Genomic DNA, 23786 nt, shown 5'->3' on the forward strand with positions numbered 1-23786 from the left:
GCGCTCCGCCGCGTAGCTGAACTTGACCAGCGCCGGCAGGTTGAGGTCGTACAGCCGCTCGCCGTTATCCGCGTACATGTCTGTGTCTGCATTGGACGCCGTGTCTCGCATCCCGCCTTTCCGGCTCTTCACCTTCCCGATTCCTAGAGAGAAAAAGATTCAAGGAGATGAGTAAAAGTTCACAGAAGTTCATCTACGATGGGATGACGTCCAGTGGAGAAACTTGATGAATACAATTTTACATATTTTCCTCTTATGTATTTATTTTAATATCTTATTGCTTTTATGTGTCGTATTTTCTTTTCTTTTTATACATATTTTTTTATTCTTATTGGTGTGCATTAGTCTCTCAATGATTTTATAAACTACTTTTTGTCAGTAACTTTTCTGCACTCTTGTAAATCACTTTGAACTGCAATTTAATTTGTCTGAAAGGTGCTGTATAAATAAAGTTTGACTGAAATAAAAAGCAGCTGAAGCCTGAATCAGCAGACGCACAGCCTTCAGGTCTTCAGGTGTCCATTTGACTTAAAAGTAGGGATGCACCGATTGTAAAAACTAGTGCTGATACCGATACAGATGTTTGAAATAACAAATTGATGCCCATTGACAAATCGCTTCTTTTGGTGTAAGTCTCACCAACGCCGACATCATCACTCAAGTTTCACAAAGAAAACTATTTAACAGTTTGTCCAATTGTAGTGATTTCTTCTGCCTGAATTATTGTGGCCTTGTGTGATTTGTACGTGTTTATTGTTTATAATGTTACATGTTGTCTTGTTGTGTGCATGTACTAAACCTACTTTAGTAGGTTATTGGATACGTGCTTTTACTAATACTTGTTTTTTTGTTATGTCTGCTCCGTGTCTGTCCTGCATGAGATACATTTTGTATATTAACCAAATGCTGCTTTATGTGTATCCTGCATGGTTTATGTATTTTCTCCTGTGGCTGCTCACCTGTCTGCTTCATTACTGTCATGATATTTCTATTTTTGTAGCTTTTAGCAATGTTTGAATTTGTTTTTTTTAGGGAGCCTGTTGAAAATGAGCCTTTGGGCTAACTCTGGCATATTTACCAAAATGTTTATTAATATGCAATGTCCCTGTAAAATAAAAAATAAATACATAAACTGACCACAACACAATCCTAACAGCTTGCATTATTAATTATTTATTGTTAATTATCTATTTAGAAACACAAAGGAGAAAAACAAAACAACACAACTGCTGCTACCTTTTTTTTATTCTATTATAAATCTGTAGCGGTATATTTTATTTAGACATGTCTATTGCTGCTACTGTGTACAGTTTATTATCTGTATATAACTTGTGTTTTTATTTTATTCTTTGTATCTGTGTGCTGTTCTATCCTTTGGTGTTACCTGCTGCTGGAATCTGAATTTCCTGAGAGAACCTTCCCAAGGGATTAATAAAGTTCATATCTATGAAAAAACTATTCTCTGAATCAGCAGTTAGGTGAACTAGATGTCCGCATGACACAACAGATAAACATCAGCTCATGCACATTATTTGCAGATGTGCCAATGTTTATCAACAGGTCCGATATCGGCCAACACCCATGTTGGACTTGTGCATCCCTAGTCTGTGGAATCACACTTTTCAAGATCTTTCTACTGATGTGGACTAAGCATGAACAGAAAAATAGAAGCCACACAAACACTGAAACAACTTTGGGATTCTTTTCCCTCCTCCCTCAAACTTTCAGACAAATACCAGCGCGGTGGTAACAAGCATTAGGGGGTTGTGCTGAAATACAGGAAGGGTGGGGAAGTAGGGTTAAAATCACTGCTTTTCCACATTGCAGTGGGCTAACCCCCCACACTCCAAACCCAAATACATTCTTGGGGATTAGGTGGAGACTCTGAGGAAACAAAAAAAAAAGCAACGCTGGTCGTGTGGTGAAATAAAAAAGAGTGGGATGGAAACTCGTTTTGGCAGGGATGTATAAATCCTCCTGAAATTATAAAATGTGCTTCATGAGTTAATCAAAGATCGGCTGCCTCACACTGAACACTTAAAAGACCTCAGTCACATTTCATTGTTGCTAATCACATTGTGCTAATCACCTCGGCTGCACAGACACCTGCAGCCTTGCTTGCACAGCAGCTGGATACAAAACTCCATCCAATGTCTTGCCCTTTCTAGCCTTCCTTCCTCCCTCCTCTCTGTCCCTTTGCTCCTCAAAACCCATTCCAGTCCGAGCCCCCTGCTGAGCTGACCGTTTGACTTCAGTGCAGAGCTAGGATGATTTAAAGCGCTTATTTATCAAGACCTTATCAGCCGTGGTGTTGCAGAGAACTTGGCCAGGCCAAATGTCAGCCAGTCAACGGGGTGAATGTTATCGTACATGCAGTCAACCTCCTGGCATCTTTAAAACATGAGAGGGATTACCAGAGCCTGCACCTGGGTGATGTAGTCTGGATTAATATGTTAAACAACAATTAGCTATTTGTTGCTCTTTTTGCACATTTGCACACCTCCTCTTTGCACTTTAATAACTTGAATTTCCATTCTGGTACGGGCTCTTGACTGATTTTATTGCGCTGTTTTTATATTTTGCTGTTTTGTCTGATTTTCCAATTCGTGTTGGTCCATGTTTTATGGTGGTGTTGTCCTTGTGTTTCTTGTCTTCTGTGTGCTCCTGTTGCAACGCAAATTTCCCCCTTGTGGGACAATAAAAAAAATCTGAATCTGGAGGCAGAACTTTGGCAGGAAGAGGTCATCGTCCTGCTGGATGAGAACGTCCAATTGGCAGCCCGGCATGCTAACAGTTGTATGAAACACGTGGAGCTAGCAGCAGAGATCACACCTACATCCAATTTTCTCAAGAGAGCAGAAAGCCGCCTCTTATACATGAAGCTTGCACAACAGGCGTTTTTTTCTAGTTCCTGCACAGCGAGTGTGACGTATTATTAAAAAGGCAGATCTGTGGCCGAACTGGTATCAACGTCCGTCTAATCCTCAGTCTGCTGGGCAATACATAATCAGACAGAACTACTGACTGTTTCTGATTACGTTTGCAAATGACTCGCTTGCATTATCAAAGTCAGCTTTTTTTAAATTACACAGCAGGGCAGGGTGTAGTCTTCGGGACGCTGCTGCGATGACGGTTTGTGTGTGTTTGTTTGTTTTCTCCGCAAGGAACGTGACTAATTTGTCTCGAGCTCAACTGAAGCTGTTTCACCACGCATGAATTGTAACCTGAAACATGAGCCTGACTCAAGGGAGTGCAGACAAATTTCATGGTAGCTGCTGAGAGTCCGATGTCAAATTGCTTCCAGGTAGACCCTGTTATTAGTCGCAGCACTGTACATAACTACAGACTCAAGGCAGGGTGTTAAGAGCTGATGTCTGTACGTGGAGGTAAGGTCTAGTTATGCTCTCTGTGCAAGCCTTAAGAACCGACATGGAGAGGTGCCAAAAGACAAGAAAGATCTGTATCTTTATGAAAAACACTAAAAACTAGGTTGGATGTTTCTCCCACATTCATTAAAACACACAAAGAGAAACTTCTCACAGTAAATGTACTTTGAAATGATTAAAAAAATGACACACACACAGCTCCCACAGCTAAAATATCACATGAGCCTGTCGAGGAAGCAAACATGTCCGTGCAGGTGCAGGCCCCAGGATGTCTTATGTGCACAGTTTGAAATGACCTAGTTAGTTCCAAACAAAAGTCAAAGGTCAAGCTTCACATAAATAAATTGTCTCTAGCTCCAGCTGAAGACAGAGACAACTGAGAGCGTCATATTTTTATCTCTCCAGGCCAGGTACCACAGCTCTTATCAGCGTCCCCTGTCATTGGGATTTATTGGCTGCTTCCTGCTTCAGTTACACTTTGCATTACAAAAACACAACAAACAGCTGACTTTGACTAGATGTTCAATCTCAGCTGAGGGAATACAGGGAAATTGGGATTTGCCTGCACAGCTTCAGGTAAATGAGACAGGCGGGGAAGATAAGGGGGTTGTTATTGAGGGCATCTGCTTCTCTATCATGCTGTTGGAGGTTAATTGCTGAGAGTTCACCTGAGTGGCAGTGTGGCAGACCGTCACACAGAACACAGCATGGCGAGCTGCTTAGAGGAGAGGCCGCGGTCTACACTGCCGGTGGACACAGCTGCATTCTGCTCAACTGACGGTGACAAACTGTGGCAGCTCCTTCTTTGATATCCTGCCAGGGGTTTGTGATCCAATGGGAGCGTACCTTTTAAGTATACAGACCTCTACTGTGCAGCTTTCACGGCATTTTGGGATTAACTAGAGGCTGAATGTTTGTAGGAAAACATGTTTGACTGCAAACATAAAAAAAAAAATGTCAAATGCAAAAATAAAAAAGGAAAACTGATGCTTATTTTTCATATAGTTTTTGCTTTTATTTGGATAACATAGCCGTAGAATTGCAGGAAATGTGGGTAGACAAAGTGGATGTTAGCAGACAACTGCGTCAAGTTTGGGAGTCGAACCTGCGACCTCTTGTCTGTACACGGGACGCCCGCTCTACCAAATGAGCTCAACCAGCAGGTTTTTAACTCTTTATTTTGAAGTACAGGATTCGACTTTGAACGCTGCACACAGTGAGGCAGCAGGATGAGGTCACTTAATGTTGTGACAGACACGACAGCAGTTATCAGGGTGGATTCTGGGAATGTTTCTTTAAAGGGGAAAGTCCATTTTGCCAACAGGCTGCAGAACTGTACAGACTCTTCACTTTCACATTCAGGAAACAATGTACGCCTTTATAAAACTGAATTCAACACTAATTAGTTAGAGGAAGAGAAATGAAAACTGAATTAGTTTGAAATGTGAAAAAGGTCACTGAGGTTTTTAAATCCTCACGATAAGAGACTAGGGTTGCACAATATTGGAAAAAACTAAATGCTGATATCTTCTAGATTTGGGGGAAAAAAACCTGCAGAATTGAGCATAAAAAGGCAGAGCGTGCGCTTACATTGTAAAATATTTAAGTAATGAAATGAAGGACAGCAAGTTGACAAATATTATAGTGTGCATATAAACTATGAATCAGTTTCTGTGCATATCTGTTGCAAGTTTTTACATAACAGGCTTCCCCACAAAATGTTTCCTTATGACTCTGAAGGCAGCTTGAGCTTCATGTGACAGCATCTTAAAGCATGATTACACACTCGTCTCCTTCCAACAGGTACAATGTTCACACTAATGTTCCGAGCTAAATGAAAACACATTCCTCTTTTTGTATGGAGACTATTTCAGACATTTGCGATGTGTTTACTGCAAACGCTGATATTGTGATAACAATGACATTGCAATTTATTGAGCAGTCCTATAGGAAGGGGAATCAAAGGTTAACTTACGCTATGATACAATATGAGATACATGGCCTAAGCCTTAGGTCCTAAGGTAACTTAAGTATCACACATTTTAACCATTTTTATTCAAAATATTCAGATTTGACTCCAGCGATTCAGTAAAGTTAAGTCAGATTCCAGATCAATATTTTTTTTTGCCACATTGTCAACAACAGACAACAAAAGATCTCAGATAGCTAACTCCACGATGATAGGCACACATTGATCCCCCCATCCCGCCCTAAACTCATCCCAAGTTAAAGAAAGCACAGCGCTCCTTGTTGCCAAATGCATGAAATTGTCATGTGTACATGCTCGGATGTGTGGTAGCTGAGCTCTTCTCTGGAAACCCACACACTCTGCTGCATTTCTCTTACTGACTGAAGAGAAATGAAGCAGCACTGTGGGCTGGAAACTCTCTGACGTCATGTGCTTTTTCCTGTGCATTTCCTGAGAGAAGGATGCAGAGGAAGGAAATCGCGTTGAGTCGTGCGGCTCTGAATCACAGCACACAATGACACCAGAGCTTTAACAGTAAGTCCGATAAAGCGCTCTTAAAAAAACTTCACTTTTTTTGTTTACAGATGAAGTGACCCAGCGGGAGGAGAAGAAGAAAGTGGCAGGGGAGTTTGTTTGGCTGCCAGTGACAGACCGGAAGTGGTTTTTGTTTTTCAACTTGGGCCAGCACATGCAGACCGGCCTGCCATTGTCTGCCAGGGAACCTTTCGACCCCTCCGCTTCCCTCCATTCCACTTCTCTTCCTCTGCGGACGACAACACCCCGCGTCAGGCTGTCTGATAGTGTCGGAACATCCCTGCACTTGAACAGAACATGGTCGCTGGGGCAACATCATCAACACTGAAAAAAAATGCTCATATTTTAGAGCAAAATGTTCCAGATGAGTCATCCAAGAGAGAACTTGACCGTTGAAAAGACGTCAAAAACTGGTTCAAAAGAGGACTATGTGAAGATATTTATTATTAAATCATAATTCCTCACATACTCATATCGATTTTCAAGTCGCAGCCCATATCTTTGGTTCAAATATCTGTAATACCGAGCAGTGCATCACAGTCACAAACATAAATAAAGGAGTCTAATTAGGATTCCATCTCACGCCTGCAGACATGAAAGTCCCCCGCTCACCACCTTCACCCACCGGATACTTTCACTCCATCTTTCCCCGTCAGGTAATCAATCGATCACGTCAGCACCCGGGGGTCTCTCTGCCTCAGACTCAGAGCTGCACACATGCAGTCTAAATTCTCCTTCTGAGGGAAATGTTTTTGAAACTGCTCTCTGCTCAAACTGAGCCTCTGAACTGCTCAGATTCAGATTCTTTATTGTCCCACAAGGGGAATTGCAACAGGAGCACACAGAAGACAAGAAACACAAGGACAACACCACCATGAAACATAAACCAAAACAAATTGGAAAATCAGACAAAACAGCAAAATATAAAACCAAATAAAAACAGCACAATAAAATCAGTCAAGAGCCCGTACCAGAATGGAAATTCAAGTTATTAAAGTGCAAAGTGGAGGTGTGCAAAAAGAGCAACAAATAGTTAATTGTTGTTTAACATATTAATTGCAGAAATGCTCTCTTTAATGTGACACAGCCAATTTATAATCTTTGTAAGAAGAACAGAATAAGTCTTTGCATGGACAGGATTTCTCTAAATGCATCATGCCGCTGCAGTCATCGTTTCCCTTCCCACTGCATCTCTAAAATGAACAAGTTTTCAAAATCATACGACAGAATTGTGTTTTGTGACATGGTGAAATTGTAACCCTAATTTATCCGTTTGCGAGTTGTTTGCGAGGTCAGACCGAACTGATTTCATTCACTTTTTTTTTTAAATCAAATCTCACCGTTGGATTCACAGTCGTGAAATCAGCGGTGAGACTCTCGTGTGCCTGTGGCAATTCAAAGTCCGACAACAATGTGTCACCTGCATCCAGCAGACATGTGACGCAACGCAGCAACCCCAAGCCATATGGTCTGGTCGTAGACTCGCACATTAAATGTAATGACACCACGTGCAGTCGAGAAAAGAGTGAGTCAAACAAAGTAGAGGGAACGCACAAAAACAATGAGTTGGCTGCAAGCTTCAATTGGGAAAAAGTTTTTTTTGGCTGACAGCTTCAGTCACGCTGCGAACATGGCTGACTGATGGCCGCACAGGAAACGTGCAAAAAGAGCTCTTTCAACTTCAAACACAGTCAACCGTCAGTCTCTGTGATGGAGCAGAGAGGGGGGGTGGGGGGGGTGGAGACAGGGGCGCCGGCACCTTTTGGTTCTTTAAAGTTCAGGTTTGCTGTCGGGGGGCTACACGTCACCACTTCCTGACAGTAACAACAAGTGGTGGTGTAAATGAAAGCCATCGAAACTTCATCTGAGAGTGAAGCTGGAGAGTCTCTATGTGTGATCGTCTCACCCTCAACGTCAGCTTCTCGATCTGATAAGATGTCTGACATTTTTCACCTGACCTACTTTTTTGTTAACCTGTCCTGACCTCAATTTAAAAAAAGTTTTGTTTTGGGTTCCCCTTCAGCATCAACACTTCAGTAAAGTTAAACTGCACTGAATACTGATAAACAACTTTAAACTAACATTTATTTATTTTACCTTTGAAAGATAACTATGTTTGCACTTTAAACATGCTGCAATATGCTTACTCTGTGCAATAACTACTATTCCTGTACTTTTTGTATATGTTGTGTGCTGCTGTATGTTGCCTAACCTGCTGTTTTAAAATATATATATATATATATATATATATTTTAATCTTATTTTTATCTCATGTCTTATTTTAAATGTTCAGATTAATCAACAAAAAAAAAGCCTTGAAGGTCCTGTGAGGAGTTTTTAATCTGGGTATGAAACTGACTAAAACAGACTACAGTGGGGCGCAGGATGGCCTAGCGGTTATGTTGCATGCCCCATGTACAGAGGCTTTAGTCCTCATCGCAGCGGTCGTGGGTTTGACTCCGACCTCGACCCTTTGCTGCATGTCATCCCCCGCTCTCTCCTCCCAACATTTCATGTCTCTCATCAGCTGTCCTATTCAATAAAAAGGCAAAAACGCCTTCCCAAAAAAACTTTAAAACAAACACTGAACACCTGTCATCTGTGAATATACATATATGTCTATATATATTATTTAATTTAAATGATCAATACACACACACTTATTTATGTAAATACTGTAATCAACATCTTAATTGACCCATCTGTCACATAACTGCATTTTACTCATCATGTTACTTCAGCATCTTTTGCACTATTCACCACTGCACTGTTTCATGTTTATGTAATTATTAGTCTTTTCTTATTATGTTTATTGTTGATGTTTAATGTTGTACCTGTACATAAGAGAGCACAGTTCACCAAAGTTAAATTCTGTGTGTGTGTAAGTATACCTGGACAATAAATCTGATTCTGATCTACCTGATGCTTATCAGCTCTGATATCAAAATGGTTTCAAGAGAAACTATGTAATCAAATAACCACTAAAATAATCTGAGCATGTCATTTTAATAACAGAATCAGCCGCTGGAGTAGAACATGAGGTTCAACAGACGTGGGGGGAGTGGTGCCATTTCAGCGCTGGCTGGTCCTCAACAAGTCCAGACCCCTGCTCACTTCCTCTTGAGTAACTCTTAATTGCAGAGGACACAGGAAAACAAAGAGACAACAGCAGACGTCCTGACGCGACGCTGACAACTCTCTCGTCAATCTCGTCATAACCATGATGTCTTTTCATTTTCTGGCTGAGGAGGAGCGCTAAGCGGTCGGGTTTGGAGAAAGGAAGAGCCAGTTGGAAAAGGGAGGGACAGAAACTGGTTGGTGGGGAGTCCACTAACACAGATCTCCCCCCCCCCCCCCCCCCCCCTGCACAATGATTCAACTTCCTTCTAACTTCTCACTTCCTTTCTGGCCCAGCACTCCTCAGAAAAAGGGCTCAGGGAGAAATGTGGCTCAAATTAGAGTTTCCGCTCGCTGGGGAGGATGAGAAACAGGAAAACAGAGGGTGGGGAAAGAGAGGAAAAAAAAAAAGAGGGAGAGGGAGAGGAGGCTAACAGCTCTCGGTTTACACAACGTTTGTTAGCTCGTGTAGACACAGACACAGTACTTGTGTGAAGATAGGCCGGGGACAGGAGATACCACTCAACAGTTACAAGGTGAGATTACAGCGCCGGGGCCTTTTTGAAAAAGTGTGTCAGCGTGGCTGTAAAGTATCCACGGCCCCCTCGGAGCTGTCGAGGTTATGACATTCCTCTGATAACCGAGCGAGGTGCGGGAGATGGGCGCCCGGGTCCCATCAATCAGCAGAGAGAGACCCCCCCCCCCGCCCCTCCTTTACCCCGCACAATGACCACAGTGTTCTACATGAGCACCCCACGTCCCTTCAACTGTAGCCCCATGAGTGGTGGAAGGGTGGAGGACCCCTCCCAGAAAGCTCGCCCTCGAGGGTAGCATAAAAGAAAACAGACTGTGGCTACGTCTTTAGATACTCCTTAAAAAAAGAGGGCAGAGAGGGGACTAATCAAGCATGATAATCCGTCAAGTTGCAGCCCACTCACTAGTGCAAACTCTTGTTAAAAAAAGAAAAGTTGGATTACTGTGTGAGTGTGTGTGTATATCTGTGTGAGTGTGTGTTTTGAAAGAAAGAGAGAGAGAAGGATTGCTGGGGCAATTACAGGCTTCAGCTCAGCAGAAGGCTTTTTCAAAAGCATATCCACCCCAGTCTCTGCAGCCGCTCACACAGACACAGCCTCAAAACACACTCCCTCTCCACTTCTCTGTGTGCCAGCTCAACATGTCAGCACAAATATACAGTTTCCTGTGCTCTAATTATGACACATGCGTTTGGCAACCCTGCCGCTGAAAGTGCCTCGTAACCGAAGTGAAAAATCAGACAAGAGAAATCAGGAGAAAAAACTGACAAGCAACCACTCCTGCATAGTCAGAGAGAGAGGGAGAGAGAGAGAGAGAATTAGAGATAGAGAGAGAGAGAGAGAACAAAACTTCTTTCCACCTCTTGAAAAACATCAAAACAAGTCAGAAAAACTTCTAACAAACGGCCAGATAAAAAGTGGAGTAACTCACGAAAGAAATGTTTGAAAAGGTTAGCCATGTCCATTTTGGGCTCTCCCTCCTCTCTTGTCTCTCTCTCCCGGCCCCCTCGCTCTCTTCCCACTGCAGCTGTGGAGTTATTCCATGTGAACACCCAGAAGAGCTGGGGGCAGGATAGCGGAGCAGGGCGGCCCACTCTGCGACCATGTGGTTCAGGGCTTAGCCAATGAGAGAGCGAGATGGAGATAGAGAGGGAGAGACTGGCCTCCAGTGCAGCGCTGGAAGGCAGAGTACAGAGGCCTCATGGAAAGGGGAGGAAGGGGGGGAGGAGGAGGGGGAGGGGGGAGTGAAGTTCAGACTCAGAGAAAGAAAAAAGAGATGATAGAAAAAAGATAAAAGTGAAGGAGCTTTTTTTTTTCTACATTTAGCGGCAGATTTGTATTCTTAAGAGGGTAGGTAGTTAAAATGAAAACCCTCTGCAGGGATCTGTGGAGACGCTGTAACGGCCGAGTGAGTCACTGAGTGCTCGAATGTCACATGACCGCCGCTGTTTGTAGAGACACACTCGTAACTTTTGCAACAAACCCCAGGAGACATGAATCGTCCGACACAGTCATCTGCAGAGAGATCATACCCTCACACATTCCTCCAAACGATGACACCACCACACACCTAGCAACAGGTTTGTTTAAAGAGAGAAAAAAAGGGATATAACCTCCCACATGATATATGAAAGTGTGGTCATCACACACACACACACACACACACACACACACACACACACACACACACACACACACACACACACACACACACACACACACACACACACACACACACACACACACACACACACACACACACACACACACACACACACACACACACACACACACACACACACACACACACACACACACACACACACACACACACACACACACACACACACACACATCACTGAAAGGACAAATGAAGGTGATGTATTAACAAGCTAGCTCTGCTTGTAGCCATGTTTTAACAGGGCTTGTTTCTTTTCACCTTAACTCATGTTTAACATGAGAGCCTGTGTTTTATTAGGTTTGTGAGACCTGAGCCTGAGTGTGTCAGGGTGTGTGTGTGTGCTGCTGTGTGTCATTCCTGCAGCTGTTCACCTGAGGTTATTTGATCAGTGGAGGTAGTGACAGGTGGGAAGTTGTTGGAAGGTTTGTGGATATGATGCATGACAACACAAACCCCTACCTGGCCTCACACTCACACACACGCACACACACACACACACACACACACACACACACACAATGCATAACCAGACAGTTAAACGACATATGTACAGACTCAAGTTCAGCGACAACAGAGAGGAAAAGTCTCATAAATTAAAGTCAGCGTTATTAGTGAATTTAAGCAAACGAGAAAGTTTGTGCATCATATTTCATCAGAGCATTTCAGCTCAAAGTGCTGCCCTGGTGTCACAACACACCACAACATATAGACTTGTAAAGAGAACGCTGCACAGCTAACAGGAAGCCGCTGTCACGTGTCCGACAGATAAGTCGTTTTGCAAACACTGCACTGTGTGATAAAGTTAGAAATTAATGACATGCTTCTGGTTGGAAGCACCCAAGAAAAGAACGACTCTCTCTCTACTTTTATTCCTCTGTGCACAGGAAGAGGCAGGCATGGTGGGGAACGGCTTCCTCGCCTCGCACAGGTCAACCATCTCTGTGATATGCAATCGACCACCACATGACAGATGAGCAAGAAGGAGATATGCCAAAGTGTGTTGGCGGTCTCACATGGGTGGTTTGACGCTGTGTTTTGGTCAAAAGAGGTCTAAAAACAGAAGGTGCTGGTTTGGGCTTTGTAGTTTAGCCTCAAGAAAATGAGATGAAGAAAAATGAGCTGAACAGCAGCACACTGAAGAGTTATGCAGTCAGAACAACCCAAAGCCTTCATACAACAACGTCATTAGCACACAGCCCCGTTCGGTGTGCCTTTAAGTCTCTGTAACAAATGCTATTGTACGACACAAACCTTCAACCTAATCTAATGAGATCTGTGCCAAACAAACATGGCCGAAGCACACCAACAAACATGGTTTATCCCATAATGCTCTTAGCCGGGGGCAATGACGCCCTGCAGAGCAGAACAACCCAAGAGATTAGAGTGGAAAGAAAAAAAGCATCAGAAACTTTAAAATGATCATGAAGTGAAAATCAAAGGCTAAATGAAGTGCCTTTGTTCCAGAGCGAATGCCAGTGGTCAAAGTGTATATCCCAAATTATCATGAGCGTCTGTCATCAGGGAGAAGTAAGAGAAAGACAAATGGAAAGCTTGGCTTACAAACACAGTTACTTTTTGGCTTGCTCCTGGTAAGAACAAGGTCCTTGGCAAACAGCAGTGCCCAGAAATATAAGTATTGTGTTGACAGAGCAGACAACACCTGTGCAGTTCTGGTCCTCATAGGACCGGGGAAGGAGGACACACACTGCAGCGATCGCTCACACATAAACACAGAGTACAGACATTTACATCTGTTTACATAACACAGACTGGCTAGATTGCTTTTTTTCCTCCCCACAGTTATGAAATACTAAATATGTTAGCATCAGGACTCGACCTCCGAGGAACAGCTAAAGTAAATCAAGTATAGTACTTACTGCCTCACCTCTGTGCAAGCTTTGTAGACGAAATGGAAAACTTTACTTTACACTGTTAACCACGGACTCTCTGATCGAGACACTGCAGTTTCAGTTTAAGTATGTGGTGAGAAGCAAGAAGGTCTCATATTTCAACCAATCAGGTATCAGCCTGAGACCTTCTTCCTGTGCAGGCTGTTACCTTAGAAAAATGTGGTCAAAGACATGTGCTCTGATGCTACTCTGTTTCAGCTGAGTATAAAACAACAAGCAAGTCAGAGTGACAGACGATAAATGTTTACAGTACAAACACCTCAGCATGTTAAAGTCTTAATCTGTGATTTTTCACACTTTTTTTTTTGTACTTAAATCAAGTCTATCCTCTGAAAATAACTCTGTGAGTCATGACTGTCTACAATGGGTGTAACACCCGAGTCCCACTGTCTGTGATGTTTTCAGAGTCCTATCTTCACTTTGTTTACATCGCCCGGACGGCCGGCTGACTCCTCCCCTCGTGTATAAAAGTTGTTTAATTGAGGGACTAGAGAAAAGAAGAATAACATACTGTACTCACTGCTTAACTGTGTTTCTAGATCACGCTCATTTCAGGTAAATTTACATGCAGTGTGAAGATACGAGCATAATAAAGATCGCTAGCATTAGCATGCTAACACAACAATGCAGCGCGAGTTGTTTTGGTTTCATGCTGGTGCTCAAGGGCGACATCTGCTGGATCAAAACATCACATATAAAGCCTTTAACCACAGTCTCGTCATCTCCTACAATTCATTCAAATGAGTAATATTCAATCTTGATTTTTTACCTAGTGTGTCTTTGAGATTCTTGACGATAGACGCTTTCCTGGCGCTGTTTTTCCGCTCCACGTAGTTGGACGGCACAAAGCCTGTTTTGTTGGTGGCATTTCGAACCCTCCACCAGGACTTGGAGTCGTCGAGGAGCCAGAGGCGCTCGTTCTTCTTGATGTCCAGCTCCTGGTCCTGCTGAGCCATGTAGTCGAACTTGGCGATGACAATCACCTCTTCCGTCATCTTGCACCAGGTTCACTGAGACGGCAGAGAAAAGGACGTCAGATTGGACTGGAAAGATCGAGTTCACGCAACATGTCAACAAATCAATGAGCATGAACTACTGCCTACAAATAATACATTAAGAAAAAAATACAATTTCTCAATTTCATGATCTGATGACATGATCGAATCTGTGACTTAAATTTGTTGTTGATTAAACAGAACATAATGCATTCTCAATTAAATATTCTGTAACAGATGTGTATAGGACACAAAAACAAAATTGGCCGGTAAAAAAATATGTTTGGCCGGTGAATTTTTTCATCTACCTGCCACCTTGGCGTTGAGTCAAAAAGTGAATTTCGGACCCTGACTGAGAGTAAATCTGGGTCGGTGTGTTAATCACAGAAACTGTTAGCAACAGTAGCAGTGATAAAGATAGTCTCAGTTTCCACCAACGACTAAGATGAGGACAACACGATGACACACATTTCTGCTGCAGTAAGAAACTCAGGGTTTCCCCTTGTGAGCAATGCTGACATTACAAACACTTATGCAATAAGAATGAGCCAATCCAAACTAATATTTTTAACTAACAACTTCATCCAGTTAATATCATACTTGGTATTGCTCCACCAGGAGTAGAGAAGGAAGGGGACAAATATTTGTACACAATAATACGCATAGCTGCATTAAAGCAAATTACACAAAGCTGGTCCCGTCTATTAACGCATGGAAGTTAACAGTGGAAGATATTTAAGAAATGGAAAGAATTACGTATAGGCTAAGAAACAGAGAAGATGAATTCATGTGTTACTGGAGTAAATGGATAAAGGAAACAGATAAAGTGGAATAATAACAGGTATGTAAATTAAATTATATTAAAGAGAGTAGTGAAGGAAGAACCCCCCCCTCCTCCTCCTGCCCCATTCTATTCATGGTTTTATTTTATTATTATTATTTTTCTTCTTATTTTTTTTTTCCTTTCTAAATCTTAATTGAATTATATTTTTTCTCTTCGTACCTTTTCTTTGGATTTGTATTTTATTTCATGTATGTTTAAAAAATGTATATATAAAAATGTGCCAGGATGAACAAAATATGTCATGAAATATGACAACTTGTAATGTAGTAAAACAGCCTGCAATAAAGTATAACATTTTTTAAAAAGAATGAGCCAATCTGATTTTACTGCAACAGTTAAATATCTTTCTTACATATCTTGTAATTTCTTATATGTGGCCTCTCTATCCACCAACATGACGGTCTCTACTCTCCATTTACCGACCCCTGCATCTGCATTTCAATTTCCAACTCTGGCTGTCTGCTGCAGACACGATGATGAGGTGGTAAATTTAGAACTGCGTTTGAGAATAAATAGCTGTACCTGCACTGCATCAAAGCTGAGAACTTCAAGAGGCTCTGGGACGTCTCTGTGGACCTGGGAGAAGAACAGAGGCAAAGCAAGAAGAGAATTACAGATCGACTCTTCCAAAGATTTCTTAATATTTTATCAGAAACTTTGTATGTGTATTTCATTTTTAAAAGAGCTGAAAGATGCTGACAGTGTGGTACAGCACTGACGGGATATACACGCCTTGATATGGCATGTGTTAAGCTAACCAATGCAACTTAAGCTGGGCAAGAATTCTGAATAAATGCCAGCTACCATTTCCAAAGTTTAGTCTGGTTAGGCGTAATTCCCCCTGTAACCAATTGTACTCTTAAAATAACAGACATAGATGGCTATTCTTCACTGTTTGCAACACTCACAGCTGCCAGACAGAATAAAGCCCAACCTCGTAAGTCTCCACATTCTTGAGAAATGTTCAGAGGGGATGATTTCCTCTCGGTAGCAGTCGAGTGATTGTCTATTGTATTAGGTATCAAACCCAAATCAGGAAGATGCAGAAGATTAGTGAGACGGGAAAAAGAAAAAGAGGAGGTGCATTAACCCTAAATTGTGTATTCTTAATATCTATCCTGATGATTTTGTACTTTCAAATATCTACTCAATGTATGTTTCCTGGAGGCCAAACGATGCATCGCTCGCTCATGGAACAAACAAACAACCTGTGGAGTCTGTCAGTGGTTGAAAGGAACAACTCTTTTTCTTGCTCGAGAGGAAAAAGCTATTTCTAAAAAAACAAACTTGACAAGTTTTGGAAAGTGTGGACTATTTTTTTACAACTTCCTGGAGGGTAATGACTGATGAACAGATCTGACTGTCAGTAGGGCTGCTATGTTTTATTATTATATATATTATTTTCCTTTACTTTTATTTCCTCTTTTTTAGTTTTCATATTGTGTGTACTGTTTTGCTATACACTGTTTATGCTTCACTATAAAAGACAATGAAGAGATGTTAAAGTGCGTCAGCAGTGCCGCAACGTCAGAGAGTCTCTCTCTCTCTCTCTCTCTCTCTCTCTCTCTCTCTCTCTCTCTCTCTCTCTCTCTCTCTCTCTCTCTCTCTCTCTCTCTCTCTCTCTCTCTCTCTCTCTCTCTCTCTCTCTCTCTCTCTCTCTCTCTCTCTCTCTCTCTCTCTCTCTCTCTCTCTCTCTCTCTCTCTCTCTCTCTCTCTCTCTCTCTCTCTCTCTCTCTCTCTCTCTCTCTCTCTCTCTCTCTCTCTCTCTCTCTCTCTCTCTCTCTCTGCACTAATGATGTGGGATATTGCTTTAAATGTAGCACAGGCCTATAAATATTCCTAAATGTGCTGCCTATGCAAATGCTGAGATTATGTGTTCTGCATTATAAGCATGGCCCCATTGTCTGCAGTGTTTCTTATCACAAGTTCCTCCCAGACGTTTTTAAAAGTATGATTTTGTGAGTTCAGCGATCCACAAGCAAACAATGACCACATTCACAACAACTGGTCTTATGACTCTTTGAGCACTCGGCACAGCTAGACTACGCCGAGGTTAATACCACAGGAGGAGTGAGGCAGTACTTAGCTGCTCTGATGTCATGGGAGTGGATGGAGTTTCACCTCCCCCCCCCCGCCCCCTCCAGGACTTGTCTTCAGGGACCAGACAGTGACCTCATTGATCGAGGGCTCTTGGTTTTTTATTTGAAGGATAGAGTCTAAGTTTCAGCTGCAGCTGGCCTTGAGATAGGCCCTGAACCTGATCTTAGGCAAACATAGGGAGCCAAGCTAACTTTCAGCATGATTAGCCAAGAGGAGTAAAATAAACATCGAGTAAGCATCAGCTAAGACCTGAGAAGAAAAGATGTTGAAAACATAAAGCATAGTGCTGTGCATTATTTACGCCTCCTCTTTAGATTAAGGTTAACCATGATTAGAGCTGAACACTAAAGCTGAACTTTAGTGTATAAAAAATGTCTACAGTTTAAAGGGGGCACCTGTTGTCTGTGTGTGTGTGTGTGTGTGTGTGTGTGTGTGTGTTAAGGGGGGATTTTCCCCTTGGTCGGGGTGTTGTTGACTTTGTTTACCATGAACACTAGGGTGTATTCTGTGGTTTTATCTCATGGCATGTTATTGCCTGCTTCTTTTCCATGTCTACTTTAATTAATGAACACTGGCAGACATGTTAGGGAGCGGCAGACAAAAACAAAGAGCTGATTTACTCTCCTCGAGTGCTGCCTCTTTCACTAAGACAAAGGCAACAATCTCTCCACTCCCTGGAACTGGGCTGGATAACAATCTGCCAAAGAGGCTGACGAGTGTGTTGTATATATATGTGCTTCTTCTCCACTTACAACATCCCTCCTTTACTATCTTTCTTCCAGTGAAAAACACAGAATAGAATCCTTAATGTAGGACTATCCTTTTTTAGAGCATGCTCCATTTTCAGAGAGCACACTGCATCCCAGTCCACCACCCCCCACCACGTCTAGGCTGGCTGAGCACTAAGTGCACATTAACACCGACCGTGACTTACGATGGTGCAGATGTGAGGGAGGATCACTAAAAAGTTTGGGCGACAGATGCTCGGAGCTAATCGCGCCACAGCTCCAGACTGAGCCGAGGCCACGAGCACTAAAACGCGAGGTCAGACGGGTCAAACTGCTCAAATGATGGTGCATCCACAGTGGAGCTCCGTTTACTCTGCTGCCTGACAGAAGTACAGGTTCCCAATCCATCACTGACCCCACCCACAGTGCACATTAAAGAAAAGCATGGGTCAGCAAGTCTGATCAAGGTTTCATAGCACCTGTTTTCTCAAATGTAATCAAAATGAGGGATGCACAATATATGTCGGTTCAGATAACAAATCAGTTAAAAATAAATTAATTATTGCGATAATTAAATTCAAACCATTAAAATCACCCGCTCATAATGGTGCTCATTTAGTTATTAACAAGCACATTGAAGTCATACATTTTACTTAGTTTTTCTGTGTTGACATTGGTGAGGTCAATCAGAATATTACCGTAAATATCTTTGCTGACTACATGTTGAACCTTTCTGACCTCCAGATGTGCATAAACTATATCTTATTTTTCCAAATACAATCATGTCAAAATATGTTGGAAATCTTATCGGTATCAACCAACGGGAGCAGGGCATTGTTGGTTATCGGCTCAATTAAATTTATATCGTGCATCCCTGATCGATGCTTTATAAAAATAGAATAAAAAATGTTTGTATTTTCAGCAGAGTTTCATGTGTTTACTTTTGAAGCTATAATGCTTGTGTCAGATTTTAGACCCTTTTTTGAGTTAAAGAAGCAACAAGGCGTTGAGCTGTGTTCCTGTCACAAGGTCAGCTTGATTAATTACAAACACATCCGCAATGGTGTCTCCATTTTCAACATTTATATAAGATAAGATTTAATTGAAGAAAAAGCTGAAAGTGTTCAGAAAATTATTCATGAAAATTCATGAAAATCAGAAAAAGATGGTCACAGATGTGATGATGTAATGATTCACTGCTCCCCATCATATGACCTCTGTAATGAGTAACCGCTTCTATAGAAGAAGGAAAGTTCTGAAAATAACTTGGGTACCAGACATTAAGGGGAAAAAAGATCTGTGTGCACGAGCTCAGTGGTTAGGTAGAAGGACGTGTGGTGGTCTGTTAGCTGCTGGTTACTGTCGGGGTTTCCTAGCTTACCACGGCTACTGTTGCTAGTTCTGTTACTCCATTGACATATTACAACAGGACTGCAAAAACCTTTATAAATTTTAATTAAACAAACAATATTCCATTTGCAGTAATATGATCTTTAAGGCAGCTTACTTTGATATAATTGCCATAACAAAGCTAATTGGTGGCCCACCTACCTACTGATTACTATGGCAAGGAAACACTGAATTTGGCAACCCATCAGCAGTATCTTTGAGTAGGACTTTGACTGACTATGATTTACATTATCCCTGAATCTTTGAACCTTGATTGACAAATAATTTGAACTGCAAAATGTTGTAAAAGTATGACTAACACCCGTTACAATTTCATGCCCTCTAAAGGAAGAGTGTGCGTCATTTTACACATAAATACAGCAGAAATCAAGTATCTCCTCTGTAAATATATCTCTTGAGTCATGGCTGTCTACAATGAGTGAGAAGCCCGAGTCGTACCAGCTACAATGTTCGATAAAAGTCAGAGAATGGATCAGAAAAGCCATGCTCTCAACGCTTTCTCTCTCTCTTTCAAAAGAACCATTTACTTTTCCCATGAGGGGAAATTACTCTGGTTATTGAGGCATGCGTCACACACACACAGGCTGAAATACACACATGCACAAACAGGGTGCTATAGACGTTGTCCGCACCAGGACTTGAACTCTCCGGTTCCCAACCCAAGTCCCCACAGACTGAGCTCCTGCTGTCCCAGTAGTTCTGTTTTCTTAATATCATAAAATCCTCGTTTGAGTCCGAGTTGAGTTTCCAGAAAATGAAAACAAAAAAAGTCACTGGTAACATTTTAAGCCTCAAATCTATTTGCACTGCAGTGATCATTTCATGTCAGACTATAACGTGTACAAGTCAAAGTGAGCCTACTTGTGTCATGCATAGTTGCATGCATACTGTGCTGTTAACTGAGCAGTGAGTACCAAGGTGATAACGCAGATCCACTTATCTGCTGCAGTTGTGGGCCAGCGACAGGTCAACCAGTGTTCCTATCAGTACTCCACTTGTGTTTTCAAGAGTGCTAACATTGTCACACAATCAGCAAAAGACCCCCAACCCAAATCTGGCACTGTTATCCTCCAATACATAGGGTAATGATTTTTATGACTTAGATTTTCAGAGCACTGTTATTTAAATTTAGAGAGGCTCAAAGCAGCACTGTAAACCACAAACCACAACATCTTCACATCAGTGTGTAATAGAGACTCAGAGAGCATCTCTGCAAGTTACTATGAAACAAGTAACACAAGTTAACCGCTTCCTGTAAATCAACAACAACTGCTGCTGCTGCCACAACCCACCTCATGAACGAGCAGGGAGATGTAGTGAAAGAGCACACCCAGTGGTATATTTAATAATGCATGATATCAGGAAACAATAGCAGAGATATGCATGAGGAGGAAATGACTGGATGAGCATGAAGTCTTCTGCATGGATTCCAGGGAAACACTGACTTTATATACTGGACTGATATAGAAAGTTCTTTGTAAAAAAGTCAGGACAACTGGATACTGTACACAAGCCTGAAAGAACAATTATGGATCCTTGCCTCGCAGGGGTGGGGGGGTAAATGGTGTCCCACTGCTCGACAGGATTGCTGAGGCACTGAGACAGCAACAGCATGAGCTCACAGAGGCAGACAGAGTAACCTAATCCCTGTGACAGCCTGCTAAAATCACAGCCTCTGCTGCCTTCTGGAATGTGCTCTGTATGCTCACTGCTCACTCAGCCCCTCTGGCACTGCTGCACTTCCTCCAACTTAACACCAAAACTCACATTTTGGCAAACGGGGGAGCCGGTCTGCCTCACAGGAAACTGACGGTTGCAGGACTGACGGAAACATGCAAGTGTGTGTCGTTTTTCTTTTTTTTCTCTTATAACATCCGAACCACAGCAGCTGAAGCCCGTGAGACTGCATCTTCCATCCCAGCTGTCCTGGATTCTCTCAAAACAAAACAGCAGCACAGCAGCAAAGGGTCATGGGAGACTTGGCGGGGCCAGCTGTGAGACAGGAAGTGTGGACACTAGGGGTGACCGGATGATGGGAAAGTGATGCAATCTGACAGAGTGCAGGCTTGACCTCTTGATTGAATGCAGATAACCTATCTGTGCTCTGCAATGATGCAAGTAATGGACCTCAATTAAGAGAAGAGAGAGAGAGATTCAGGAGCAACTTTAACCAAAACGCCCCGTAAAAATGATGCTCCCCAGTTGGAAACGGCATCATGAAGGGGTAGAGGGGCCACTGGTGTTTGGGGGGGCTCTGCATAAAGGCTCATGAGTGTGTGAAAGCAGTTGGTTATTCACCCCTCGGGATCACCCTCAGCAGTTGGGAATGGCCTAAAATAGACCGGGGCTCATGTCCTTTGAGAACTGCCAGAGATTTACTCTCATAGCAACGACCAACACCAAAAGTTTAAAGCTTTCTTTTAAAAGGCCAACTTAACATCAAAAGACCCACTCCACTCTGAGCTCCAAACTAAATCTGTGAAATGGTACACAAACGCCAGTTTGAAATATGCTGCAGTGCATAAAAATGAAAACTCCCTTCGCAAAATCTACTTTAAGCTACTTATCTAAACTAATGAAATCTATGGTAGTGATTCTTGGCACCTGTTTAATCATCATCATAAGAATCATCATAATAAAAAAATATCATCATTTCTTAATATACACTGATTACTCAAAAGAGTTTTCACTTCCTCTTTTTTACTTCCCATTTTACTAACACTATAGACCATGATGGCATATTGTGAAATGGAATATACCGCTCGTCTTCATCAGAAATCAGGCGGATTCCTGTCTAGTTCAGAGTCAGAGAGTAACAGTCAACTAACGAGATTGTTTTTTTAGGGGGCGTAGATTAGTGCTGGGCGATACGGCCTAAATTTGATATCACAATATTTTTTTGCCTAATGTCGATATGACTCGATATTTATCGTATTAAAGTTTATAAATGTAGCCTATAAAACTGAATCTCCACAGGAACATTACTTTTGATTGGAAAAATAACAGTCACCAATTTACTCTTGAACCATTCTGATGCAAAAGTCAATTACAACTTTTACTGAATTAATTGAGCTCTAATTATAAACATATTGTGTATTTTTCTTATATTTATGTGCTCATGTTTATTCACCATGCTGCTAACTGTAAGAGTCTACTTAATCTGATATTAATATGAGGCTGTGATAGATCTGGAATCTCTCCTTCTTTCTTCTCTGTGAGAAACTCTTCATCCTTACATCTTTACTTTAGGAGCTCTCTTAAGGGCTAACATGTTTTGTGAATAACTTTTATCTTTACCAGGATCTAGTCTTTAACTTTAACGTGTTCCAGCTCCTCCAGCTGTCTGTCACTGTGGATCAAACTTTTCTCTCTTCTGTTTTCGTCATGCTGTCACTCTCAACTCTTCAGGTGATTTGTTTTCTTTGAATTCTGACTTAAGCTCGGCTTTTGTCGGGATATGATGGTTTGAAAACCGTTTTACCAAACGTGTGTTTTAGTAGAGAAAACCTGCTCTAAGATCTGAGTGAGTGAACAACTCGAGAGTAGCGAGCGCGCTCGCGGGAGTGACAGCAGTGAAGCCGCCAGCTGAACGTGCAATCAGCTGGACTTTGTCAATCATTCATCCGGGCCAGTGGGACACTTATAATGTCGAGCGTTATGAGCCCTTTTTTTGGAAGTAATTCGGCCTCGCTCGCATCTTTCTCTTTCTCCTCCATGTTGGTCGCTTACAAGAGCGAGGCTACTCAGCAGCAGGAGTGGAGTCTCCTCCGGCCTTTCGTCTCCGTGCAACAAGCGCTGCCACGGAAATCTCGCGGAGCAACGAAATATCGCGAGAAAACTTTGAAGTAGTTTAAAAAATAAAATCGATGTTCCCTTTTCCATATCAAGCATTAATCAAACATCGATCGAATCGAGCTTCACGATATATCGCCCAGCACTAGCGTAGATGCCACAGAATATGAAGAATTGGACAAAAATCCAAAATTGAGCTGCATGTTTTTGTCCTTGTGGATTCTCAAATGTCTAATAACGAAGTCATCCAATCTTTCTTGTTTGGTTCCTTATTCCGTGGAGTGATGAGTACAGCTTAAAATGAAAAGGGAAGATACTAACATGAGTCAAAAGTGATTTCTTAACATATACGGCTGCTTAAACATGAAGAAAAATAAACGTCACAATAAAGTAAATCAGTGGTCTGTATCGGCCCTGGAACAACAGATCAAAACATCCCTAAAATACAGCTTGTCACATGCCTTCAGTAAACCTACAATGATGCAGAAGAGGCTAAATTTAGAGATAAGATCCCTGCATTTGAGGAATTAAATTGAGCATAAGCCAGACTCGCATTATCTTATTACTGTATTCCACTATCTGCACTAAATGCAACATAGTGGATGGCTGCTCTCTCATCCTCTTCTTTGTAAGCAAATCCACACCAGAACATAAAACCTCTATGGAAGAAAGGATCGATTTCCTCCAACCCCACCTAAATCAGAAAGCCTGCACATCTGCATCCACACCCAGCTGGTTGCTGGAGTTGCCAGTTGTTGTTCTGGGTGGCCAACAGGTCCAGCCTTTT

At 42.1% G+C, this 23786-nt stretch overlaps 2 protein-coding genes across 4 annotated transcripts in view; both read right to left on the bottom strand.

The window, feature by feature from the left end:
• LOC132994240 (Golgi reassembly-stacking protein 1-like) overlaps positions 1-23786 on the bottom strand; it is a 408891-nt gene that overhangs the window by 340229 nt on the left and 44876 nt on the right. The gene's annotated exons all lie outside the window — the stretch shown is intronic.
• nck1b (NCK adaptor protein 1b) overlaps positions 1-23786 on the bottom strand; it is a 36855-nt gene that overhangs the window by 6748 nt on the left and 6321 nt on the right. Inside the window, exons 2-4 of one of the 3 annotated variants that reach the window (XM_061064460.1) lie at positions 15492-15545; positions 13900-14140; positions 1-143 (exon numbers count right to left, since the gene is read on the bottom strand). The exon at positions 1-143 is cut by the window's left edge and continues 612 nt beyond it. In XM_061064460.1, coding sequence (XP_060920443.1) covers positions 1-143; positions 13900-14125 — 369 coding nt within the window. In that variant the 5' untranslated portion in view covers positions 14126-14140; positions 15492-15545. Of the gene's footprint in view, positions 144-10470; positions 10666-13899; positions 14141-15491; positions 15546-23786 lie in introns of those variants that run through there. The other 2 variants (XM_061064462.1, XM_061064463.1) reach the window with 2 other exon arrangements.

Source organism: Labrus mixtus, chromosome 19, assembly GCF_963584025.1.
Source record: "Labrus mixtus chromosome 19, fLabMix1.1, whole genome shotgun sequence".
Lineage (NCBI taxonomy): Eukaryota > Metazoa > Chordata > Actinopteri > Labriformes > Labridae > Labrus > Labrus mixtus.